We start from the raw sequence: 26,114 nt of genomic DNA on the forward strand, positions 1-26,114 counted from the left end.
TAGATGGAAAAGGATGGCCTCAGCAGATGTCTAAACATAAAATGCTACTTAGATTACAGACAGATGACTCCTCCTTTTTAATGATGAGCTTAAATACAAAATGTGCCTTTACTCAAAAACTCAAACTGATCACCAGGAATGTGTTTCTTCTGTGGTTTAATTACTGTTCATGTTTACAGGCAGAAGTTACTGAAGTTTCTCTGCTTAGAAAATAAAAAGTATGAATATGTTAGTTTTAAGATGAACTTTAATCATTCAAGTTTGGACTACAGAGACTCAAAATCCACAGGAATAATCAGCAGAGACATTCACACTACACAGCCCATCAATCAATGATACTGCTCTGTGACATAATCCGGCATGCTTTCTGGCCACTGCTAGGAAGCGGGGCATGAGTTAGGGGTTACTCCCAACAGGAAGTGAGCAGAACTCAGATCAAGGGTCTTGGTCAGGTGGGACTTCAAGAGCTGCAGGTTCCTTAGACAACCTCTGAAGCTGGAGCTCAATGACAGGCAGTTCTGTTTGACACCAGCTACAGCAGAGAGATGGACAGGTTAGAATTATTTTTAGGTGTGTTCATCTTTTTTTTAAATTCTGTTTATGTTCAAAGGGTCTTACCTGGATATCCTCCCAGGAAGACAGGGTTATTAGTTTCAGCAGAGGTGGATTGTGGGTAAGGGTTTGCAGTGGTGTAAGTTCGCTCATCTACAGTTAGGCTGAGGGCATGTTTGGTTTTTTGGGCCAGCAGGCGGTGCCACTGCCCATCACATAGCATCTGGCCACCAGAACGCACTGACACTCGACCTGCCCCATTATTCACGTTGAAAACCACCTGAGGAGAAAAACAGATACACCTTTATTTACGCAAATAAAACTTCATTTGCATATTTAAAACTTAGTTTGCACAATCCTTTTCTATACATCTATTACTTTAGTCAAAAACCAAGAATAACAGAAGCTCTGATGTTACTGCAGCTATTAGAAAGATACCGTGAAAACGTGGCAACTTGCTCAGTTAGATCATTAAATCCCTGGGGTGTAGGCCTATTACTGTTTACATAATGCATAGAATGGAATATCTCTGCTCACCTGTCCATTGATCATCTCCAGTCCCACAGCATCGACTTTTGCACTGCTGATTCCCAGGAGCACTCCTTCTGATTGACTTGTTTGAAACTCCAGAGAGACTGTCATGTCAGAGCCAACCTTATAGCCATCATGGACTGCAGATGGAAACAGCATGTAATCAGATCATAGCTTAATCACGGTTAGAGACAGCTATCCAACACCTGTCTAGTATGTGACGTGCAGCTAGTTCCACACGTTTTTGGACAATGCCACTTTTTTTTCAGTTTTGCCTCTGCACACAAAAATAGTGTTCATTGCCGGAGGAGGAGAATAGTGTAGAGCATGACGTTAAAGTGCAAACTGCATTATGCTGCTAACACAACCTCAGTGCTAGCATGTCATCTGTGCAAAACCCACCCCAGCAGCCACACCCTGAACTTCAACAGGTAACAAAAAGCAGTGATGAGCAGTCAGGCGGCAGCCCGTTTCTACCTGTTCAGGTTTCTGAAGTACAATCAATGTGCTGACTGCTTTAAAGTCTGTGTGTTCTGGTTTTTGTCTTTACTTTCTACTGTCGAGTTTGAGTTCATACCCAGAAAATTAGTCATGTGTGTCCTAATTAGAATAGGGATTTGTGTTGGCCTCAGGTTTATATTGGTTATTTACCAATATAAACAATGCGTTTCAGGTCATTTTACAGAAAAACACAAAAGTAATGTAACCCATAACAATGCTTTTGATATGCTTCTTAGCAATGATGAAGCTAATGAGAACCCAATTAAAACGGATAAGAAATCGAATCGATAAGTGATATTTGCAGTGGAATCGGTGTCGCTAAATTCTTATCAATTGCCATCCGTAGACAGAAGTCAACAAAAATGGATGCTAGTTCTCAAGTGGACCTCTGTGTTTTTGCAGTTGGTGGATTGCTGTAACTTGACAACAATTAGCAACGGTCTGTGCACTCCACCTATACAGTTTATGAAAATGTGCTTTCATTTGTTCATATCTCGGTACACCCATCATCCAAACATTATAACTCTTGCTCCAACTACCTAAAAACAGGCTCTCAAAATTGTGGCCCAATAAGGAAGCAGCCAAAAGTAACTTCTCATATGAACTATAGGCAAAAGCTGTACAGACTATAGGCTGTCAAAAGTCCTTCTATACTAATCAGACCGATCAGTCTGCATCTCATCTTCAGCGCAGATGATTTTGTCTACAAGTTTGACTTACTCATTTCAGCGTATCCGCTTCCATTAAAGTAACTTCCTATCTGGTCTCTGGTGAAACAGGATGTGACACCATGTTGTGACGCCGGCTTAGACACATCCAACATGACACCATTCAGACTGATGGACCGAACACAGCCTGGAAAACTGCTGGTATCCTGAGAACCAAACAGGAAGAAAGACAGGGGGAGACACATGGGAGCAGAAAGGGGGAGAGATTTCCAATAGAGTCAGAATACCTGTGAGTTTCAAAAATGTGCGCAAAGAAAATCTGTCTACATATTAATTCTTAGCGCAAAAATTTCTTCCTGTGAAATCAGGACACTCGTGCAAAAGATGTTCAATAACTCAAGAGTTTCTCTTCTAGGTACATAAAATGCTTTTTTAAAACATCAAATAAAATGATTTGATGTATTTGGGGTAATAATGTTTGTGTCTTTTGTGTTTAACGGTGAAAAAATGAAAAACAATCATACTCCGATTCTCCTGCTGGTCATAGTGTGAGGTGTTCCTCCTAGGAAAACTTTGTTGGCCACATCCAGCTGATTTCCTTTGACTGAGATGGATTCAGTTTTCAAACTGTTGACAGACACTGACATCAACCGCCGGCCCACCTCTGCAACCACCTGAGACACGGTGAACACCACAGCATTCAAACAAAGCTATTTTTGTCTTAACACCAAAACCTCAAACACAGGTTGAAATTTACAGAGTTTGACATTGATGCGTCTACAGTGCCTCGTGTCCAATTAACTCACAGTGTGCCACTCTCCATTGTTAACAGCTACAGATGAGGTGATCGAGGCCGGGCCTTTCCCCAAATCAGCTGACATCATCAGCCTGCCCCCCTTTAGGCTGAGGACAACAAAGTCCATCTGCTTGGAGTCGGAGAGAAGGAGGATCAACCCGTCCAGGGCCCAGCTTCGAACTAACAACCTCACCGACACACTGAGGAAGGGAACAGACACAGTAGTGAAGACAAGAGTGAGACACAAACACACCACAGCAGTGTCGGAGATGGAGTGTTATACAAAGATGAAGTGACCTGTCCCCTGTGTGACCCGAGAGTTGCCTCTGTTGCTATGGAAACTCACCTCTTTCTGACTGTGCTTGGGTTGATAATGAAGGTCATGTGACTGTTTCTGGACAAGCCAAACTGAACTGATGACGGCACAAAGGTTAACTCCCCATCTGATGCACACTGCATCACACACATAAATCAAAACCAATAATCAATAAAAACGGACATATTGATTAAATTAATCAATTAAAATGAATGCACTGAGAATAGGTGATAATGAATATAGTAATTACCGTTAGACCTTCAGGTGACAGGGCACCAAACTGTGTGGGCTGAGGTAGAGGTAAATGAGTAGGGTCTGGAGTTACGTTTACATCCTGGTCATCAGGAAGGAGCACATCCCCAAGCTTCTCCTCCAAGACGCATTTGTCAAACTTCACCCCCTCATATCTCAGAGCTCCTGAAAGGTCAACAAGCCTGCACAGAGCCACAAAATCAAAACTGTTGTTGTCCGAACTCCTTTGGAGAACACAGTCTATGAAGGCTCTTACATGAGATGGTCTAGTCCAAGGAGACCTTAGTCCTTGTAATGCAAAGCACCGCACCTGACTCCTAGGTAACACTGACAGCAGCAGATAACAATCAGGAACCGCCCTAAAATAATTTTACCATTAGAGCCATAAATCCCATTTATTCTTTTTTGACTTAAGGAAATTTGCTTCTGCTGCTGGTGTCTGATGTACAATACTATGCAAAAGTCTTGAGCCAATCCCCATTTCTTTATATTTGGTATGAAAAATTACTGAAACTTGCAAACAATTATGGAAATACAGTATAAAGGGTCAAAAAAGAATTTTAAAGTCAGTATTTAGTATGACCAGCTTTATTCTTTAGCACATCCTAAACTCTCTTTGGTATGATTTCCTGTAAGTTCTTTAAGTAGTGTTCAAGAAAAGCTCTCCAGGCTTTTTGAGGGACATTCTTGGCAAAACAACCTCTTCTGAAGGTCGCAAATTGTAGATCTAATAGTCAGGGGAAACTGCCTGACATTTCAACTACCCAACTGGCTTTAAAAGGTTTGGGATCTAAATCAGCCTTTGAATATCTTAAGTTTGGAAATGAACGCTTTGATTTCTTTGATTGAAAAAGCAGTGGTGTCAGAAAACAGAGACACATCTGTAAACTGCATTTTCAGGAGCCTTCAGATGGGTGCATTCAAAGAAGCTTTTGGCAGGCATTGGAAATATGCAGTCGTTGAATTGGGACACAACTTGGATGTGTAAAACACTTACGCTCTGCCAACTGCCAGGTGTTGGATGCAGCCTTTGAACAACCTAGATATTTTCTGCAATCTGATTGGTAGACGGGCGTCATCAGCTGAAGGCAGCCCACCAATAAATAGAGAGGCTGGAGACAGCCGAGAAAATACACCCGGCAACAGGGACACAAGCTTCTTATGTTCCTCATCAATCTGCACTGAGAGCGACCTGAAAGACAGTTAAGAAAGGCCAGACAGGTGAGATGTGAGAAGAAGCATAAAAGTTAGCATGTTATGCTAATACTTACTTTTTGTTGATGGTAATGATCACAGAATGTTTCATTCTGTCACTGAAGGATCCTCCATCAGGCTTTATCACAGTTACCTTACGTGTGGCTCCGCCCACCTCTCCAAGCTCCACCTCCAATGCTCCCGAGACTAGGTGAACAGATAGGAAGTACTGCACATACAGACACATAGAAAAATTCAGGTTGCAGTGTCACCCACATAGCTTTGTTAGTTCAAATAGACTTGGTATACATGTGACCTAAATCAGTCTCACCTGTTTGTGTGAGCGGTCATTACTGAAAGCAGCCAGCAGGACCCCTGATTGGTTGTTGGAGGAGAAGGAGAAGAGCAACTCTGCTTCTTGACCAAACGATGGTGGAGTGATCTGAACATAGCCTCCAGCCAATAGGGACACACTTCGCACCGCCTGGTCAATACATTAATCAGTCAAACAACTAACCTGTAAATCAATCAAGCTGTTATCCTACGAGTGTGATCAGTGTTCATTACAAATTAACAAAAGTGACCTCAAAGCACTTTAAAATCTAAGATATTTATAGTACAATATTAGAGAGAAAACCCGAAAAATTAGACAATACCCTACGAGCAGTACTTGGCAAGAGTTAAAGGGCAGCAATAACTTGCTTTTAACAGGAAGTGACCTGAGAGAACCAGGCTCAGGATAGTTGGAGCATTTTACAACAACTGGTTGAGGGATTTAGGGGAGACACAAGGGCAAAACACCAACCATGGAGGGGAGAAATACAAATTTAATGTCGCAGTAGTTGTATGGTTCAGGAGTGAAACGAGGAGAGTAGAAACAAATGCCCAGTGCATCATCAGTAGTTTGAGCCTGAATGGTTCAAGGATACCTGTTCCAGTGTTAACTAATAGTTATTTCAAAAAGGAGAATCCAAAGTCTAATCCTATGGAGGGTGTCTGTGTCCTGAATCTAAACTTGGATTTTGTTCTACAGCTTTGACAGCTGAAGGCTCTGCTTCCCTGCATACCGAGAGCCAAGTACTAAAGTACTCTATCTGGATAATATGATACTAAGACTTTAAGATATGATGAGGTCTGATCAAGACTTCATATGTGAGAAGAAAATTTAAAATTCAATTACAAGGAGCCAATGAAGAGAAGCTAAAATAAATATGAGCTTTCTCTCACTGCTTTGTCCAACCTCAAAGTAACAAAGGCAGAGGATAGTGGGAAGGAAACAGTCAGGAACAAACCTCCTGCAGAACCAGGCTCGAGGAGGGGCAGCCATCTGCCATGACCTGCTGGTGGTGATAAAAAGTTCTACATATTTGTTTTATATGTGTATTGAAGGACAAAAACAACTCCAAGGTTCTTCACAGTAGTACTGGAAGCCAATGAAACAACTGTTGGACAGTTATTTTATTTCATACTTCAGAAAAATTAACATCAGTTTTGTCTAAATTTACAAGCTGAAAATTACTTGTCATCCAAGGACTTTAGTTCAGTGGATTATTGTGCATTATTATATGTATCAGTACATGCATTTATTAAAACGTGTATATTAGTATATTATTAGCTTGGATCTCAAAAGAGACTTGAGATGAATAGAGATGGAGTCAGGCAGGGCGACAGATATAGTCAATATAGTATTATGTGCAGCCTTGAGGAAAATTAATTAAACCTTGTGATTCAATAGAATGTAGAAACAATTTTAGCAACAACAACTAATAAATAAAAAAATAATAATTTTCTTTTTCAGTCTCTTGCGTGATTGTGGATTAATTTTGCCCTATTATTCCTTCAGTTCATGGAGGTTTGTGGGTTTGTTTAAGGTTCTGCCATAGTGTTTCAATCAGGTTCTGGAGTTTCACTGGTCACTTAGTTATGCTGCTGTATTCAGCGGATTACTATATTTTTTCTGACTATATAGGGGCTTGTCTGATTCTTGGGGATTCTTTCAAAAATGTGAGATAAAGACCCTGCAATAGCACTGTGAGTCCAGTATTGTTGTGAATTGGTGCTATATACAGAAAACTGAATCTAAATCAATTCAACTGAACAGATTTCCTGGCATGCTTGGGAATCATTGTCCTGTTGTATGACCCAGTTCGGACCAAGCTTAACTGTTGTGGAAACGGCCTCATATTTGACTCAAGAATACAGAGGAGTTCATGGTAGACTTGATGACTGGAAGGTGCCCAGGTCCTCTTACTGCAAAAGCAAACTAATCACTCCTATGCTACCATGCTTGACAGTTGCTATGAGTTGTGTGTCCTGATTTTCTGTGTTGGTCTTTACCAAACATCGTACTGTGAATTATTGGCAGACATCTCCACTTTGGTCTTGTCTGTCCAAATTTGTAATTCAGTTTCAATTATTTAGTGCAGAAATCACAACTGGTGCTTTATATTCTAATATAAAGACCCTGCAATAATCCTGAGAAAACCCCAACAATCAGATGATGTCCTGTTAGTGAGCAAGAAAAACTCTTCCAACAAGTAGAAGTGGGATAACTGGGGCTTGTATAGTCTGAGCTTACCTTGAGTATGCAGCCTTTCCTGACACCATGTGCATCCCTTAGCAGGTCAAAGTTGGACCGAGCAATCTCCACATTTTTTATACACCCCACGTAAGACCGGGATGCTACTTGTCGCCTAGCAACCAGAGAGATGGCATTCACAGGTGATAACACGGTTCTGGCTATATTATAATCACCTTTGTCTTCAAAAACTCACCTGATTGGTCTGGAAGCAGGAAATCCACCAATGAAGATAGGGTCAAGATCAGAGCGGTTCAGATCAGAGGCCTTTCCAGGAGAGTCCGCTTCCAACACTTCCTTCTCCGATGACTGGTCAGCTGCCATTATGGACAAGTAACCTGGCCACACAGAAAAATGTGAAATAACATTTAGCAGTGTGGACACGGAAGCAGCAGCACGAGTATTACTAGGAGTAATAGTAGTACCTTTGCGTTTGTTCCTCTGCAGTGTGATTTTGTACCACACTCCAGTGTTGTACTTCCTGTTGGAGGTCAGCATCAGAGCACCAGAGCCGAGGTCAAAGGTCAAACGAATACGCCCCTCCACCAACTCCATGGACAGGAAGTCTCTCTGTCGATGACAGAAAGTGAGGTATGTGTATGTTTCCTTAAAAATAAGAAGCCCAGCAAAGACTGTAAATGTGTGTGTCGTACAGTGTTGTTGGAGGCCAAGTACAGCAACAATCCGACTGGAGACAGAGTTTTAAACTGCAAAACGATTAACGTGGAAGTAGACCGCAGAGACTTCTGGACCACTGAATAGCCAGATCCATCAAAGTGAAAGGAAGTTTCCTCTGCTTGGGGACTGTGAGTGACACAAAATACAAGTCAGAATTTGCATAAGGAATGTGCAGATTTAGCAAACTGTGTGTGTAACGTGTTTGTGTTGCGTCCATGTAAGTGCTGTGTACACGTAAATATGTTAAAACTTGTGTGAGTACCTGCTGAAGCAGCCGCCACACTCTCCCTCTGTATGGTCATAGTTCCAGAGTCCAATGTTCTGCTCATTCAGTGAAACTTCACCCAGGCAGCCCTGGAAGGTGGTCGATCGCAGTGCCGCAGGCCGCTGAAATCAAACACACCGAGTTAGCCCTTCTTCACCTGCACACAGACGTGCATACCTGATGTGTACCTGTGTATGAGCTCCCAGCCCTGCGATGTAAACAAAGCTGTTTTCGTCGATGTCTAAAACTTGGAAGGTTCCTGGTGATGTTGTTGTTACTGCTGGCAGCAGAGCTGACTCAGAATCCAGCTGATGGACTGACAGTGCAACATGTGATCCAAATCTGCCGGGATCATGACATTGTGGCATACACAAACACAGCTGTAAACCTATATCCACCTGCGTCTTCAATCGTGTGATTAGTTTAAATCGTTTAGTTTAGTTTTGTGGGGGTTTTGTTACCGTGTAGCATTGATCTTTGTCCATCTATTGTTGGTGATATCCAGTCCAGGAAACTCAAGCCGGGTGCTGCCCGAGCCCACATCCCACAGTAGAGAAACCTGTCCATTATGCATCTCAGCAGCCAAGAAGTCCATCTGAAACAACAGCTTCAGTTAGGATGCAGAACGAAACAGTTTCTGTTACTACTCATTAACAGCAAGTTATTGTCTTTACCGTAGTGTTGCTGCCCAGGTAAAAGAGCAGGTTATTTGGAGTGGTCGTCTTGACGATCAGATTCAGAGTGTTGAAGTTACTGGACTGAATCGATGGTCTGTAGGAACGAACACAGCCTCTGTCCGCTTGCAGTGCCACCTTAATCTGACGATGTTACACCACAACACCATCATTATCAAGAGAAATTGTGAGGTCTTTACCTTACAATGTAAAGTGCCTTGAAATAACTGTTGTTGTGGATAATCATAGTCACAGGATTATCCATCCTGGTCACAGATGTCCTAATTCTCTGGTTGAGGCTGCCTTATCTACGGTAAACTGTTTGCTGTTCATTTCTTTCCTGTTTGAGGAGTTTTGTAGACATCTATAATCATTTTGGGACAGTGATAGAAGCCATTGTGTGAGTGTTTACTTACCGATGCTGCCTGTCTGCGGGCCTGATAGATCAGCTCCCGGATGTCAGACAAGTTTCTGCTCAATGTTTCTCCTAACATTCTCATTGGTTTTATTCTGTCCATCAGATGCTGTGTACGATATTCTGCCTCCTCCATCTTATGCTGCATCTCATTGGCTGAGCACACAGGAAACAGGAAGAGTTAGGCTAAAGCTGTCTTATTTAATGAATCATTTCAATGTAAGCAGCTATCTCCTGGAAGTTTTCAGTCTTTTGAATATGTGCCTTTTACAGCTGAAGGCCCCATCCAAAGTTGTGTTTCTTAATGTTTACAGGCCTCCCAAATACTGCAAAGACTTTTTTAATGATCTCAGTGAATTGCTGTCTGTGATCTGTGTTGATTTCGACTGTGTAATTATTGTTGGGGATTTTAACATCCATGTGGACAACCCTCAGGACAAAGGGACTAAAGACCTGAGTGACACTCTGGGCAACCTTGGGCTGACGCAGCATGTAACAGAGGCCACACATAATAGAGGACACACTCTTGACCTACTGATCTCCAAAGGCCTGAGCATTTCAAAGGTTACTGTGTCTGATGTGGGCCTGTCTGATCATTACTGTGTTTTCTTTGAAAGTAAAATCTCAGCCCACACAAATACGTCAACAGCAGTGATAACAAAACGGTGTATAACTGAAAACAGTAGTGAGATCTTTAACCAGGTCTTCCCATTAACACCTGACCTGCCCAGAGGGTCAGTCAATGAGCTCGTCAATAGCTTCAATGCTAAAATGTTAAATGTAATGGACACTATTGCTCCCATTAAGGTGAAGGTTATCTCTGGAAGGAAAAAGTCTCCATGGAGAAACTCCACACTGGTGAAAATGAAAAAAGAGAGTGTAGGAAAGCTGAGCGCAGATGGAGAAAAACAAACCTCCAGGTTCATTATGACATCTATAAAGAGAAACTTCACAATTATAATTTACAACTGAGGAGTGCAAGAAGGTCCTACTTCTCTGACATCATCACTAAAAACAGCCATAATGCTCGGGTCTTATTTTCTACAGTTGACAGGCTAACAAACCCTCCTGTGTCAGTGGCAGCTGAACTTCATTCGACCATGGCCTGCAATGACTTTGCCAAATTCTTCACAGAAAAAATCCAAAAGACAAGCAATTGGTACATCAACAGCAGATCCAGGATATGTACTGTGTCCACCAAAAAACTGTTTAAACACCATGAAACAGTTTCAACCTATTAACAGCAAAGACCTGGAGGACATCTTAGGTCAACTGAACTCCTCCTCCTGCTGTTTAGATGTCCTGCCAACAAGTTTTTTCAAAAAGGTCTCAAAGACTTTAGAGTCAGACCTGTTACAGATCGTCAACTTTTCTTTATTATCAGGTGTGTTTCCAGAATCACTAAAAACTGCTGTAATCAAACCTATACTGAAAAAGGACAATCTTGACAAGACACAAATGAACAACTACAGGCCGATCTCAAATCTCCCATTTTTAAGTAAGATCATTGAAAAAGCAGTTTCTCAACAGCTCAATTACTTCTTAAAACAGAATAACTGCTACGATGCCTTCCAGTCAGGTTTTAGACAGAACCACAGCACTGAAACCGCTCTGACCAAAGTGTTCAATGACATATGTCTGAACACAGACAGTGGAAAAATGTCAGTCTTAGTTTTACTGGATCTCAGTGCAGCATTTGATACAGTTGACCACAACATATTACTCAAACGACTGGAGAACTGGACAGGTCTCTCAGGAACTGTACTAAACTGGTTCAAAACATACTTAGAAAACAGGAAATACTTTGTATCAATAGGTAACTTCACATCTGAGCAGACAAGCATCACATGTGGAGTTCCCCAAGGTTCCATTTTGGGACCCCTTCTGTTTAACATTTACATGCTCCCACTGGCACAGATTATAAAGAACAACAAAATAAACTATCACAGCTATGCAGATGACACACAAATATACATCACAATGTCACCAGGAGACCGAGGCCCTGTACAGGCTCTTGGTAAATGCATTGAGGAAATTAATGACTGGTTGTGCCACAATTTTCTAAAACAAAACAAAAACAAGCTAAACAAAAACAAAACTAAAGTAATAGTCTTTGGTGCCAAAGAAAAGCGATTACAGGTCACCAGAGAACTTCAATCTGTACACCTAAAAATCACAGACCAGGCGAGAAATTTGGGTGTAGTGATGGATGCAGACCTAAACTTAGAAAAACACATTAAGACAATAACAAAGTCAGCTTACTATCACCTCAAGAATATATCAAGGATAAAAGATCTGATGTCTCAACAGGACCTGGAAAAACTAGTCCATGCATTCATCTTTAGTAGGCTTGACTACTGTAACAGCATCTTTACAGGTCTACCTAAAAAAGCTCATTCAGAGCTCTGCTGCTCGAGTCCTCACTAAGACCAAAAAAGTGGACCACATCAGTCCAGCTCTGAGGTCTTTACACTGGCTGCCTGTCCGTCAGAGGATAGACTTTAAAGTTCTGATGCTGGTCTATAAAGCTCTGAATGGTTTAGGACCAAAATACATCAGTGACCTCCTGACCCAGTATGAACCTTCCAGATCCCTCAGGTCATCTGGATCCGGTCTTTTATCAGTTCCCAGAGTCAGAACCAGACACGGAGAAGCTGCATTCAGCTTTTATGCTCCATATATCTGGAACAAACTCCCAGAAAGCCTCAGGTCAGCTGAAACACTCAGTTTATTTAAATCCAGGTTGAAGACTCACCTGTTCTCAGCTGCATTTGAATAAAGCACCAAATCCACACTTTAAGCTTAAATTTCAAAACTTACATTTAACTACTGATTTTATCTACTGTCTTTTTAATCAATTTTAAATCATGCTTTTTATTGTTTTTGTTTTTTAATGTCTCTGTAAAGCACTTTGAATCACCTTGTTGTTGAATTGTGCTATACAAATAAACTTGCCTTGCCTAAAGATTTGGATTTTTATGAAACCAAATCATTTGCATAAAATCTTAATGACAAACCTGCAGTGTGTGTAAGAGTCATCAGCTGACTAGTCTCCCTCAATGTATTGTTAGCGTTTTCCACCAAAGAAGAAGAATCCTTCAGCTGTGCTCTGAGTTTCTGCAGCCGCTGCATCGCCTCCTGCAACTTGGAGTGCGCTGCTGCAGCCTGAATCTGGGTCTGCTGCAATGCCTCAGAAGAACCTGATAAACACGAGTATCAGTATTGTATTAGTATCACTGTTTCAATACGTCAGTGCATTAGTACATCACGCATATCAGTCCTTTTACCATTTGAAAGGCTCTGTAACGCTTTGACGGGCTGACGGAGAAGCAAGCTGGAGTTATGAACACTGTCTCTGACAAGTCCAAGTCTGATAGTTACCATGGAAACATTCAGCTGCAGGTCTAAATAAAACAAAGAGGAAAAAGTTTCATCTAAAAGTAGTAATTCAGTCCACACATGGCTGATGTGCAATGATAGTCCAAATCATTGTTTCATAAACAGAAACATTATCACACCTTCAGCCGCACTGCTGATTCTTCGGCTTTCTTCCAAAATATCAGAGGAAACTTCCAGCTTTGCTTTGCCTTCTTTTGACAGTGGCTGCTCCGATTGAACACTCTGAAATACAAATACATATAGGTGTTATACATTTGCATACCAACAGCCTCTCATTTACCTTATTGCACTGCTGTCTCAGGCCAAATACAGACTTACCGTGTTTAGGGCTAAGGAGGCAGACACTAGGGCAACTGAAGCCATCCGATGGGCAGAGTCCACTCGTTCTGTGATGTCACTGTCAAACTGAGCCAGCTGACTACCATTCTGAGACACGTTACGCACTGATGACAGAGAACTGAGAGAGAAGAGTTTTTATTTCAGTGGGAAAAAACAGCAGGAGCACACAAACAGAGGAAGAGGAACACAAAATACCTGTGCAAAGAGAGAGCATAGCTCTGCAGCAAGTGGGCATGTTTCTCTGCACGGTAAACATTCTCCAGAGCATCGTTTTTCTTCAGCCCCATTACCAAACCATTCACCTGTTTCCTCAGGAGGGGGCGCCCCTGATCCAGCTCAGCAGCCAACATCTCAACCTGCTGATCAGTGTGACATAATTATTATAGCAAGCGTCTGCTGGAAAGCTTTATTATTGACTACTATAGTTTCTCTTACTCTGGTGTGGTTTCTTAACTCCTCCGTCAAACTGACAGCATTTTCAAGCAGCAGCTGGCTGTCCTCCATTTGTGAGTCCAAAGACAGACACGCCACACTTAGGTTCTGATGGCCAGACTGACAGAAAGAGAGAAAGAATAGCAACAAGACGCCTTTGAATTTCAGAAGAATGCTAAGACAATGTCACGCGTGTTTTATAAAGCAGAGAAACAGCAAAAAAAACCGTGAGCTCTGCTCTAGTCTTACTGACCTCTCAATGCTTTTGACTACAAGGCTATTTTGAACATAACAAACACAACAAACTCCACGCAGATTGGCCCTAGCCAACAGGAGATTAGTGATGCTCAAAAACTAGTTAATGCATTTACTTCTTTTATTTTATGTCGAGGTTATATTATCAGGCTATTCTAAAGGTTTCCTGAAAGGCCTTCAGGTGATCCAAACTGTGCCGGGGAGAGACTAGACCAGGGGTGGGCAACTCCAGGCCTCGTGGGCCGGTGTCCCTGCAGGTTTTAGATGTGTCCTTGAACCAACACAGCTGATTTAAATGGCTAAATTAGCTCCTCAACATGTCCTGAAGTTCTCCAGAGGCCTGGTAACAAACTAATCATGTGATTCAGGTGTGTTGACCCAAGGTGAGATCTAAAACCCCCAGGACACCGGCCCTCGAGGCCTGGAATTGCCCACCCCTGGACTAGACTATGATCCTCAACCATGTGCAACTATGCTCTGCACTTCCAGTTTGACTTCAGGAATATTTTTTTAGAGCAATCCAGTAATTTCGCTTCAGCCTGTGGTCTGTATATGTGGACTTACCTGATATAGCTGCAGCAATGTGTGTGCAGTGTCCAGCAGAACGTTTGTTTCTATGTTGTGCTGCACTGCATCATTCAGCGTTGTGTTTGCACGTTGCAGTGTTTTAATGTCAGCAGTAAGTGAAGTAGAGAGACGGCCAAGCTTGTCGCTAGTGGCCACCCTGCTGGACAGGAAGTCGATCTGCACCGATTGAAAGAGAGACTCCGAAAGGCTGGAGAGAGAGAGAGCATGTTAACGCTGTCCTTGTGTGTTTGTGTATCAACTATATTGCTGTGTTGCTCAAACAGACCTGAGCTCCTGATTGGCTACAAGCTCTGCAGCTGTTAGGTTTACATCTTTGATGCTGTTTAATATGGACTCTACGTCCTCCAGCAGATGCGTCTGATTGGCTGAACCCAGTCCTTCCTCTGCAGTCTGATTCAGGTGTGCTGCTTCCCTCTGAAGCACTGAATCAATTACAGTTTTCACGTTTGATTAAAAACAACTTGTTTGCTGTTGGTAATGGTGTCTTCGTTGTTTCATTAATTAATGTGTCATCAAGCATTCATTATTCATCATTCTGATATTCTGTTGTTATTTACCTTGAATGTTGTTTTGAAGTCTGGTGATGCCCTCCAATAGGAGCGCGCCTCGGGAAAAGCTGTTGTTTGTGGACACGTCCACTATCTGGACATCGTTAGACAGACTGTTGACCTAGCCAATCAGGAATTGGGAAAAATTTTCCGATGGGATGGGAAAGAAGTTTTAAAAGACCAGTCAGTTATCAGATGTGGAGAGTACAAAAGTGTTCAGAGCTAGCTAGCAGCTAACTCTAGAATTACTGCAAATGTTATCCACTGTTCCAGGACCCAGTACCATTCTCACATTGTTTGCAATGTGCAATGTATTACAGTAAAAACTAAAGGGGTGAAAACACTCTGAGTGACACACAGAAGGTGGTGTAATGAACCTTTAGCAGACAGGCGGGTGTGCCTACCTGCTGCAGTAGAGAGCCGAGCTCAGAGGTCAAATAATTTAGACCTTCTTCCACTCTAGATGTGGACACTATAACAGAGTTGTTCTGTGAAGACACCACCTGGGGAGACATGTTGTCATCATTTCAGTATGTCGTACATCTCGACATGAGCAACAACTTAATCACATTTTTGTACCTGCATTTCTCTGGTCTGATTCTCCAGCAGCCACAACTGCCGGTATGATGACATTGCAATGGTACTCAGGTTGAAAAACAGGAAGTGATTGTGCAACTCATCCAGGTCATCCAACAAGATACCAGTACATTTGTCATCACATGCTGGAAATAAAAAAAGAACATGTTAGTCTCGTGTCTCATGTTAGTGTGTGTCTGTGTGTGTGTGGTGTGTGTGTGTGTCTAATGTATTTACTCACACACGCACTCGCCTTCCTGGAAGATGCTCCTCTTTTCACACTCGTTACATGACTGACCTTTGACCCCATCCTTACATTCACACTCTCCAGTCAGCACGTCACACAGCAAGTGGAGGGAGCCCCATGCACTGCAGCTACACTGTGAACACACACCGCCTGGTACTGATGGGTTACCATAGTAACCAACTGAACACCTGGAGGATGGCAGTGTGAAAACACAGCAAGCAAATTTTCACAATAAAAGTTGCATTAATTAGATGACGACTTCAGTATATAACAAAGGGTCTAAAGACAGATGTGACGTAATGATCTCACCTCTCACAGTATCTCCCTTCATAGCCAGGCTGGCAGGCGGTGCAGCGGAAATCACCTGCTGCTCCTTCCAAAATGCAGGTGGGACTAAAGCTGCACACACACATACAAAAATAACAACATGCCAAAGTTGATCAATACCAAAATTCTGTATTATATCCAGGCATTAATTAACATTAAATATAGCAAGTATGTTTGTATTTTGGACTGTTTGTCAGTTGAAACAAGTTTTTTAAAGTTACTTTGATATAAGTCTGTGAAGGTTCTCAGTCATCCAGGTCATTGTAGTCAAAGGAGCTTGCAAAGAAAAGCGTCTGGACTTCTTTAAGTTGCTTGAAGACATTTCACCTCTCATCCGAGAAGCTTCTTCAGTTCTAAGGTCAAATGGTGGAGAAACTCCCACTAGGTTTAAATCTGGGACTCTCCACCATTTGACCTTAGAACTGAAGAAGCTTCTCGGATGAGAGGTGAAATGTCTTCAAGCAACTTAAAGAAGTCCAGACGCTTTTCTTTGCAAGCTCCTTAGACTACTTTGATATAAGGTTTCCACTTTTTGCTGTTTAGGAGCTGGGCCTAAAAGACACATGCTTAACTTAGCTCATGTATCTTAATAGCCTGTTATATAATAAGCATCATAGGCCTAATTAAGTTTATTTTATATAATAGCCATGCTAACATATCTAATTCCAGCATAAATTTTAAAACTGTGACATTTTAAAACAATTTTACACAATTTAAGAATCATTAAGAAATGAGGCGCAAGATGCTCGATGAAGGTGTGCACCTGTTGTTCAGCAGGGGGCATGCACATGGTGAGCAGTCGCCGATGGATCCTTTGACACTTCCATAATAACCTGAGGCACATTTCTCACAGCTCTGTCCGCTGGTGTGATGCTTACAGTCCTGTGTGAAAAAATACAGACTCTACTAAATTCTGCAGTCTCTTGATATTCTGCGCTGACTATGGTTCTGTCTTTAGTTTGCAATCTCCTCTAAAATGCTCGTATGAATCAGTGTTAGCACGTTACCTGACACTGTCCCGTCTCAGCGTCGCACTTTTCGCTGTGGTTGTTGCAGCGACACCGAACACAGGGGCGAACAAACATCGACTTCTTGCTCTGCGGTGACAACTCAGACTGAGGTTGACGGAAATATCCTACGTCACAATCCTGCAGAAGGATACATGAGAGAGGCAGAGATGTGTCAGGAAATGTCTTTGATGATGGTAGACGTAGTTAAGTGAACTGGGCCTCACTCTGCTTAGTGTAGGAGAGAGGTGCACGTTTCCTGCCTGCCAAATTCAGCTGTGGGCATTTCGTCTCCCTTGCAGAACTGCATGCAGGGATTTCTCTCTGCCTCCAGCACATTCTGTCTGTTCATGTCCATCTCCAACCTCTTCTACTTCTACTCACTTGCCTGTCCCATTCTATGTGAGTCCTTCCTTGGACTGGAAAGATCTTTACAGTACAAACAGTCTTTATTTTATATCTGTTTTATTTTTAACTTCTGCTTTAGCTACCTCACATCCATACTTATGACATGATCTAATTTTAATTAACAGAAATGTCTACAGCCTATGCAAGGACACTGGAACTTCTGAAGAAACCCGGACCAGCAGAAATCCACACAGGAAGCTCCCAAATATGTTTGACCCCAGAACCTTCCTGCTGTTAATAGAACCGTCCAAAACCATTAACAATACAAATACAAATTCAAATATAAAAATACAAACAGTTCCAGAAAAACATGTATACTGTGTAAAATATATATTTTTTAATGTGCAATGATTTGCAAATCGCATACACCCAAACACAGAACATAGAAAGCATATCAAATGATTAAACTGGGAAAATATTTCAAAAAACTTTAAATATTCCTATGTTTACCATGTTCAGCCATGAACATCTGGGAGAATGCCAGTTCTGGACTTTTGGGAGGGCTGCTGTCCCATTCTTGTCTCATAGAAGATACTACTTCAACAGTCTTGGGCCTTCGTTGCCAGATTTTTGTTTTCAGTTGTTGAAAAGTCTGGACTGCAGGCAGGCCTGTTCAGCACCCAGACTTGTCTACTGTGAAGCATTGCTGTTATAATACAGGCAGTGTGCAGTTTCGCATTGGCTTGCTTAAATATAATCAAGGCTTTTCATGTAAACAATGTAATCTGTATATGACGTATATGTTGCTGTAAAACCTTACTACACCTTTTAGCAGTGATGTTGCCTGTCCTGTGTAAGCTACCAATTCCATAGGCACTATTAGAACAGTTTCCACTTTGTCTCACTGCATTTTGAATTTGGCCCAGAGATGATGGCAGATATTCTTTTATAATGAGTATGTATGGCCTTTTCTTTGTATGACACAGCTCAAACATGAATTTCAGGATTGCGGAGCGAGCATATACAGTGTTTTCTATGACATGCTTATTTGTAATGCATGTCATAGAAAACATGCAGGGCCCAATGAATTTTCAGTCTTATCCTCGCACATGCATGATTCTTGGAGTCCTTTGATGATATTATATACTGACGAGATTTTCAAGGCTGACGGTCATTATTTTGAAATTACTCAACAATTAGTAGAGCTGGATGTATCGAGACCACTTTTACGTGGTCTTGGTCTTGTCTTGGTCTCGAATCCCTCTGTCTTGTCTTGGTCTTGCTGTCTCAGATCGACATAGTGGTCGGGAGATTTGAAGTCAACAGTATCCATGACACACAATGTAACGTTTGATAATGTGTCATGCGCAAAAGCATCAGCTCTAAGAGCCGTGCTTAGAGAGTGCTTTGTAGTGAATCAGAAGAGTCGACTCCCATTGAGCGAGAGCCGCTCCTCACTTAATTTCCTTTTGCTGCTCAGCTCTCACACAGTGGCTCAGCTATGCTCCAATTCTCCATATTGTGTCCAATCACATGCGAGGATATAGGATAATATCATTATGTGAAAAACAGAGAGGGTGAGAGACACAACAGTCAAGTGGAGCGTGCGTCTGTCCTCTCAGTGAGTGAGTGAGACAGTAGACAGCGGTGAGGAGGGCTGTGCGAGTGCGTCGCAAAAACACATAAATATGCCTGACACCCGTAAGTGAAGCAGCATCTGGCTGCAGTTTAAAGACTTTTTTGTCTTTGTCTTGGTCTCGTCTCGACTTTGTCTTGGTCTTGACTCGGTCTGTCTTGGTCTTGGTATTGTCTGGGTCTTGGTTTAGGCGGTCTTGACTACAAGTCTAACAATTAGTAGATGTAATTTTTTGCTCAACCTCTGCCCATTTGAACTTGTAGGAAAATGCCTCTCTAAGACAATCTTTTTATACCCAGTCATGGTGCTGAGTTGCTGCCACTAAACCTAATAGTTGCAAACCTCCAGCTGTTTCGTTTCAGTGTTATTTACTTTTCCAACCTCATTTTACCTCAATCCAACTGTTTTTGGGGCATATTGCCGTTCAAAATAAGCTAAGATTTTTCATGAAATAAAGTGTTTTGTTTTAGACATTAGATATGTTTCTACTGTTAATAAAATTGATTCTGTTTTTATTTATATTTCACACAACAACCAAACTTTTTTGGAACTGGGTGTCACGGTTCTGGGTCATGTTGACCCAGCTTTCTGTTTCTCATGCTTTGGTGTTTTTCTAGATTATGATTTATGTTCTGATTGATCAGTGATACTGTTTTGATTATGATTATTATTTAGTAGGTTTTGGTCAGTGTCAAGTCTGTCTCTGTCTAGTCCGTGTCTTAGTAAAGTGTGTTTTGTTTCCTGTTTTACTTTGAAGGTTCTTGTTCCTGTCTGATGTCAGTGTTCCAGCTTTGCTCTCCCTGTCTCGTTAGGTCTTATTTCTCCCAGCTGTGTTCCCCTTCTGTCTCTAATTCCTTGATGACTCTCTCAGTGTATTTAAGCCCAGTGTGTCTTTGCGTCAGTGTCGTGTTGTTAATGTCTACTCACCCTCACTGCGTGTTCCATCTGCTAGCCTGCCTAGTTTAGTTCTGTATTCCCAGTTTAGTTAAGTTTATGTTCCCTTTTCTGCCCACAATAAAGCTGAGTGTTTTGAGTTTACATCTGCCTCAGAGTCCTGCATTTTGGGTCCTTTCTCCCTGCCTGCCTGCACACAGCCATGACACTGGGGGTAAGTTACTCTTTCCACAAACTGGATAGAAAAGGGTTTCAGTTTTTAGTTAAACTTGATTAGCTAGCTTAATTCACTTGATTAAGTCCAGGTGCAGACCTAGTTAGCCTCGGTAGCCACAACCACGGAAAGGAAGAAAGGGTGCTTTAGATAGTGCCCCACCAGGTATACAGTTGTACCACCACATGGTGATTACCTGACATGACAGTCCAGTGTACCCAGGTGGGCAGACACACGACTCAATCAGTCTGGCTACATTTCCGACTTCTGACTTCTCCACCTCCACTGCCATTTCCATGGTAATGTTAGAGATCCTTAAAAAAACAGCACAAGAAAACTGGTGATCTCACAGCTACCATGACTTGTGGCCACAGACATGTAAAAAATAAATTTCCTGTGGAAGAAGCCCCCAGTTTGGATTCTTCTTGGTCTTTCTGCTGCTTCTAAAAGAAGTCAAAGTTTATTTCTATAGCACATTTAAAAGATAAGCGTACATCAAAGTGCTTCACAATAAAACTGCAATGCGGGCGAAACAAGGAACAAATAATACAAATATAATTAAGACTACATTTAGCGATTTGAACGATTGAATTGATTCCGATGTATGGCTATCGACCGGGAGATTACTCCAGTCACTACAGCGGATCATCTGCCTCCATCTCACCTGCATCGTTCCTGTCACACCAACCCTATTCTTGGTCTCCTTCTCCACATCCATCCTCTGAGATCTTCCTCGTTTTCTTCTGCCTGGCAGCTTCAACATCCTTTGATGAATATGTCATATGTCCAAGCCATCTCAGCCTTGCCTTTCTTACTTTCTCTCATCCTGAGCTGTCTGTCAGATATAGTCCTGTCCTCTCTGACCACTTATAATGAAAATCTTTAACTCTGCCACCTCCACCTCCAGCTTTGGCTGTCGTTTTGTCAGCACCACCGTCTCCAAATCATATATCATAGCAGGTCTCACTACCCTTTCCCACTTGCTGCTGTCCCTCTGTCACAGATCACCTCTAACACTTGCACTCTTTTCTTCACCTCTTCAGCGCCTCTTTGTATGTTGCTTTGTCAGTGACTCCAGGTATTTAAACATAACCACCTTCACTATCTCTAATCCTTGCATCGTCACCTTTACCTCTGCATCCCTATCATTCACATGTAAGTATTCTGTCTCGTTTCTACTCACTTTAATTCCTTTTTCTAAGCGCATACCTCCACCTGCTCCTTGATTTAGCTACAGATCAAAATGTTATCCCACCACTGGGAAAGACACAGTATCTACTTTTAAGGTTAGGAGCTTGGGGCTTGATCAGCCCGAATTATAAACATTCCCACCTTTTACTCTCCATGTGCTTATACATGACTACTGCATTTTATTTCGCCCACAGTTTATTTTTAACCATAATCAGTTATTTTAATACAATGTGTAGTACAGTGTTTACAAATACCTGCTCTGCTGCAGTCTGGTACCATAAGACGCTTTGATGATGATGTACTCAATATTACTGAGGACGGACATGAAGTCAGCGTGACTCACCGACCTCTGTGATACGGAGTTAAAATACTTCCACTTGTGCTGTAACACACACACACACACACACACACAGTGAGCAGGTTTTCTTTCTAAACATCTGTCTTTATTTTAACATGTTGCTGTACAGCTGTACCTCCGTCAGCCTGATGTCATGCTGAGTCGTGACACCATTGCTTGGAGCAACCATGTCAGTGTATATGGCAAGCTTCCTCAGAGTCCCGCCCCTCATTAGCACCTGAGGCTCCTGATTAGAAAGTCCTGAGCCATCCTCAGCGTGAAAGGTGACAGTGTAAGAAAGCAGTCCGCCATATGATAGTAGCTGGAAAGTGAAAACAACATAAGTACACCACTAAGCACACACAGCAGTTTACGCTACTACTATAATGAAGTGAAAATTGTAAAGTCTAAACCAACACATTTAAAGGTTGCAAGACTAAATCATTCTGTGACTATTTAAACAACCAAAGCACATATTTAAACAGTGTGGGCAACAGCAGCTGTCTGTTAGCCGATTGGGCTGAAGGTACAGTGGAAGCAACGAGACAGTATCAGGCATCAATTTGGATAATAGTACCTGGTTTCCTTCAAACTGAGCGGGGAGCCTCCAGTAGAGCGGGCCTGTCAGCCCGCTGGTGTTGAGCTGACGGGTGTCGAGCAGCATTTCACTGCCCTGACGGTACACTCCAGATACAGTACCCTGCAGGTTTGACTGACTGACCAATGACAGGAATGGAAGAGTGGAGGAGTAAGCCAGGTACACCTGTGAGAAGGGACAGCATGAGGGAGAACTCTTTGGAGCCTTAACTGTGTATGTCATGATGCGTAAACTACAATGATTATGCAAAAGATGTACTCACTGGTACTCTGGTCAGTCCTCCCTGTTCCTCGCAGTCTTGGCTCAGTCCTGAACAGAAACACTGCAAACAACCATCTAGATTTTCAGCTGACAGTCCGAACCAACCAGAAACACACTCTTCACATCGCCGGCCTGAGACCCCAGGCTGAAAAAATACACACACATAGAGGACAAACTCATATTATACCCTACAGAAACATGTGAGCAACATAAAAAGAATTTGAGATTAACAGCAAAGTTTAACTTTCCCAGAGCAATCAAACATTTCAAGCTGTGCAGGAAGCAGTGCAGCACTTGATGCTACTGATGAAGGAAAATCTGCCCACATGTTCAGTTTTTGAGACTGTTTTGCATGTGTATGATTTTGGAATATGGAATTTCATGAGGGTCTTTTTATTATCTTAAGCAGGACCATCACTGATTTGATGAGATCTCTAAACCAGAACTTATATACAAACAAACAAAAACAACTCACACATTACCTTGCACACACAATTTCCAGTGTTTTGGCAGGAACACACCCCCAAGGTAGCGTTGCAAAAGGTCTCCTCTGTGCCTGCCATGTCACAGCCACAGGCTGAGCATGCTGGGTACCCATAGTAACCAGGTGCACACTGGTCGCATGACTTGCCAAAGAACCCCTCTTTGCACAGACATTGTCCATTGGTCAGGTCACAATGAGGGGAAGAGCTTCCTGCTTCACTGCAGCTGCAAGGCTAAACAGACACTACACAGTTAACCTGTCTCACAAGGTGTGTGTGTGTGTGTGTGTGTGTGTGTGTGTGTGTGTGTGTTACCTTGCAGCCTGTGGTGGGGTTATGGCCCCAGTAATTTTTTACACACTTATTGCAGGTCTCTCCCTCTGTGTGGGCGGGGCAGATGCACTCTCCATTCTCAGGGTTACAGTTCCCACCAGTGTGATCACAGGAGCATGCTGGGAGGAGAAAGTAACAATCAATTAGAGACAGAAATGTCAACAAATCAGCATGAAGACTTGTAGCTTACAGTTTATTACCTATGCAGCCTTTGTCATGGAACCCATAGTAACCCCTACTGCAGCGGTCACATTTGTGTCCAGTCACACCCTCTACACACTGGCACTGCCCCTCCTTATCACATGATTCAAACAGAGATCCTGATTTGTTGCAGCCACATGGCATACAGCCATGGCCACTTTGCAGCCCATAGAATCCTGACTGAAAAACAAGTTTTACACAAAGTATAAATGAAAATAACAAACACAAAACAAAAACAGTGTATGCCACACATGCATGTGTGTCTCTCACCTTGCAGTGGTCACAGGTGCGTCCCGTCACATTCTCTCTGCAGATACACTGGCCTGTTGTGACATTACATTGACTGGAAAGGGCCCCGTTGACATCACAGCCACATTCTGAAAGAAAGCCCCACTTGCTGTCAAAAATTACGTGAAACTTCCTACCCGTTAACAGCCCAGGTCAAGTGACACCACCTCTACAACAGTTTCTTAAAGTTGTTTGCTGTTTACTGACAAACAGTACAGCGTCTAAGAGCTTTTGTGCTTTTGATTCTTTTCTCCTCTCTGTGCTTTCTCTTCCATCTTCTTTCCCCTCACTCTCAACTATTTGCAGCAGCCCTGTGTATGGTTCTCCTTATAGGGGAGTTCTTCCTCTCTACCACAAAGGTAACGGTGCTGCAATTCCTTGAGAAATGCTAATTAAATAAAACTGAATTTTGCTACATTTTTGTATCTGGAAATTCAAGTTTGATTTAAAACAGTTGTGCAGACGAGAATGACTGTGAATCTCAACTCTTTTCAAAGTCTGGAAAATAAGGAAAAATGTACTGCTATAAATCATCAACAGAGTGCAGTTTGATTATGTCACCACTAGATAGTAGTATATGCAATCACAAGTACTGATACACACTCACACATAGTCACAGACAGTCATGTGATAGCAGAACAAAGAGTCCATAGGTCGACTCTAATCTGGATTTGTAAAAGATCAACATTTCAAACAAAGGCAGTGAGTGTTTCTCTGTGTAAGCAATTCTGAGTGCGCCTGGGTGTTAGTTTTTTCCACACTGACTTCACTTTCCAGACTGAGAGCCTATTTTTCACTATGACCCATGATGCTTATTTAAACTATTCATGTATGTTGTGGTTAACATATTTAGTGTTTTGCTGTGATGGTTGAAAGGTCTTGCTTTTTCCTTGCCTGCTAGTCTGCTAGGGTCTGAGGGACATAAATTTCATTACTGTATGGTGAGTGCGAGCGTCCATGCAGAGGTCTGTGTGACAGCCAGTTTTTCTTGACTGTGGACTAATCCATGGAGACTTTAAATTACAATGCACAACTGTGCGTTGGCCTGTATAACAGGAATGACTCAACAGACTGTGTCCATGTCCATGACAGAGTATAATCAAGGCTTAAGAGCCTTCTTTCAGCAGAATGAAACCTCAGGCAGAGCCAGGCTCAGGGACGGGGAGTGATCTACCATGACTGGTTGAGGGCTGAGAAGAAAAATAAAATGCTGCTTTTATTGCAGGGATATTGGAAAATGTGGTACTATGAAGTCTTTAAGAAACAACGTGGCCTGATTATCAGGACTGCATATGTGAGAAAATGATTTTAAATTCAATTCTGGATTTAACAAGAAGCAGGTAACTAGAAGGTGATTTGGGAGAAACATGATCTCTTTTCTAGTTTCTGTTAACACTCAATGTGATGTGGTGGATCAACTGAAGATGAACGAAAGCATAAGAGAACATTATATTTATTTACACACATCCATATCCTGGTCAATAATGATTCCAAAATTTCCCAAGTGTTACTGGAGGCCACGGTAATGCTGTCTCTAATAAGTATACCATTAGACAGCGTGATTAATTTTTTCATGAATTTAGAAGTGGAAAACTCGATCTCATCCAGACTTTTATGTGTTTAAGACATAGCTGCGTGGGTACTATTCACACAGACCATGTGAATGGTCACAGTGGAAGTCGATCACTAACCTTTCAGTGTGAGAAAAACTCACATTAACAAATTGAAATCAATCATGTATCTAAAATGGCCCATTTAGTCATTAAGTGTGTATGATTACTGATGTCAAAGCAGATATGTGTAACGCACCCCGACAGTCTTTGGTGTGCACAGCATCTCCATAGTACCCAGGCCGACACAACTCGCAGTGTCTCCCTGCTGTGTTTCCGAGGCAACGCAAGCATTCCCCGCTGACAGTATCGCAGTGTCCTGCCTCACTGATGTCCACATTACCGTTACACTCACAGCGAACGCAGGTCCCACCCACTACCTGTGGGTTCCCATAGAAACCACTAGCACACCTGAAGACACAAACCCATGTGTTATGCTGGGTTATCAGTTTATCATTGGGTTGATCGGCTTCTCAATCATACTTACTTCTCACAGTTGGTTCCAGTGTACCCATCCTGACACTGGTCACACAGTACCTGTCCAGATGCATCCAACACACAAGTGGGACTGAACCTAGGGCAC

The 26,114-nt window shown here is 42.2% G+C and overlaps 1 protein-coding gene across 1 annotated transcript in view; it reads right to left on the bottom strand.

Moving 5' to 3' along the window:
- Nucleotides 1–292: 292 nt before the first annotated feature.
- Nucleotides 293–26,114, bottom strand: part of lama1 (laminin, alpha 1) — a 33,505-nt gene continuing 7,683 nt past the window's right edge. The window contains exons 19-64 of the mRNA XM_085361902.1: nt 26,019–26,105; nt 25,731–25,942; nt 23,904–24,010; nt 23,633–23,813; nt 23,415–23,551; nt 23,100–23,333; nt 22,619–22,762; nt 22,336–22,521; nt 21,895–22,080; nt 21,676–21,803; nt 20,427–20,544; nt 17,139–17,279; nt 16,895–17,013; nt 16,114–16,203; nt 15,799–15,992; nt 15,561–15,703; nt 15,386–15,484; nt 14,991–15,102; nt 14,699–14,855; nt 14,410–14,620; nt 13,594–13,710; nt 13,354–13,517; nt 13,138–13,276; nt 12,939–13,041; nt 12,708–12,824; nt 12,438–12,620; nt 9,422–9,576; nt 9,006–9,149; nt 8,793–8,926; nt 8,520–8,673; nt 8,329–8,453; nt 8,042–8,192; nt 7,814–7,958; nt 7,585–7,726; nt 7,389–7,503; nt 5,142–5,294; nt 4,888–5,039; nt 4,614–4,808; nt 3,615–3,798; nt 3,395–3,501; nt 3,059–3,248; nt 2,777–2,926; nt 2,305–2,458; nt 1,090–1,223; nt 619–832; nt 293–532 (exon numbers count right to left, since the gene is read on the bottom strand). Coding sequence (XP_085218028.1) covers nt 378–532; nt 619–832; nt 1,090–1,223; nt 2,305–2,458; nt 2,777–2,926; nt 3,059–3,248; nt 3,395–3,501; nt 3,615–3,798; nt 4,614–4,808; nt 4,888–5,039; nt 5,142–5,294; nt 7,389–7,503; nt 7,585–7,726; nt 7,814–7,958; nt 8,042–8,192; nt 8,329–8,453; nt 8,520–8,673; nt 8,793–8,926; nt 9,006–9,149; nt 9,422–9,576; nt 12,438–12,620; nt 12,708–12,824; nt 12,939–13,041; nt 13,138–13,276; nt 13,354–13,517; nt 13,594–13,710; nt 14,410–14,620; nt 14,699–14,855; nt 14,991–15,102; nt 15,386–15,484; nt 15,561–15,703; nt 15,799–15,992; nt 16,114–16,203; nt 16,895–17,013; nt 17,139–17,279; nt 20,427–20,544; nt 21,676–21,803; nt 21,895–22,080; nt 22,336–22,521; nt 22,619–22,762; nt 23,100–23,333; nt 23,415–23,551; nt 23,633–23,813; nt 23,904–24,010; nt 25,731–25,942; nt 26,019–26,105 — 6,862 coding nt within the window. The 3' untranslated portion in view covers nt 293–377. The remainder of the gene's footprint in view (nt 533–618; nt 833–1,089; nt 1,224–2,304; nt 2,459–2,776; nt 2,927–3,058; nt 3,249–3,394; nt 3,502–3,614; nt 3,799–4,613; nt 4,809–4,887; nt 5,040–5,141; nt 5,295–7,388; nt 7,504–7,584; nt 7,727–7,813; nt 7,959–8,041; nt 8,193–8,328; nt 8,454–8,519; nt 8,674–8,792; nt 8,927–9,005; nt 9,150–9,421; nt 9,577–12,437; nt 12,621–12,707; nt 12,825–12,938; nt 13,042–13,137; nt 13,277–13,353; nt 13,518–13,593; nt 13,711–14,409; nt 14,621–14,698; nt 14,856–14,990; nt 15,103–15,385; nt 15,485–15,560; nt 15,704–15,798; nt 15,993–16,113; nt 16,204–16,894; nt 17,014–17,138; nt 17,280–20,426; nt 20,545–21,675; nt 21,804–21,894; nt 22,081–22,335; nt 22,522–22,618; nt 22,763–23,099; nt 23,334–23,414; nt 23,552–23,632; nt 23,814–23,903; nt 24,011–25,730; nt 25,943–26,018; nt 26,106–26,114) is intronic.

The sequence above is a fragment of the Diplotaxodon limnothrissa genome, linkage group LG9 (assembly GCF_057381915.1).
Source record: "Diplotaxodon limnothrissa isolate DT_005_m linkage group LG9, D_limnothrissa_male_GT1.1, whole genome shotgun sequence".
Classification (NCBI taxonomy): domain Eukaryota; kingdom Metazoa; phylum Chordata; class Actinopteri; order Cichliformes; family Cichlidae; genus Diplotaxodon; species Diplotaxodon limnothrissa.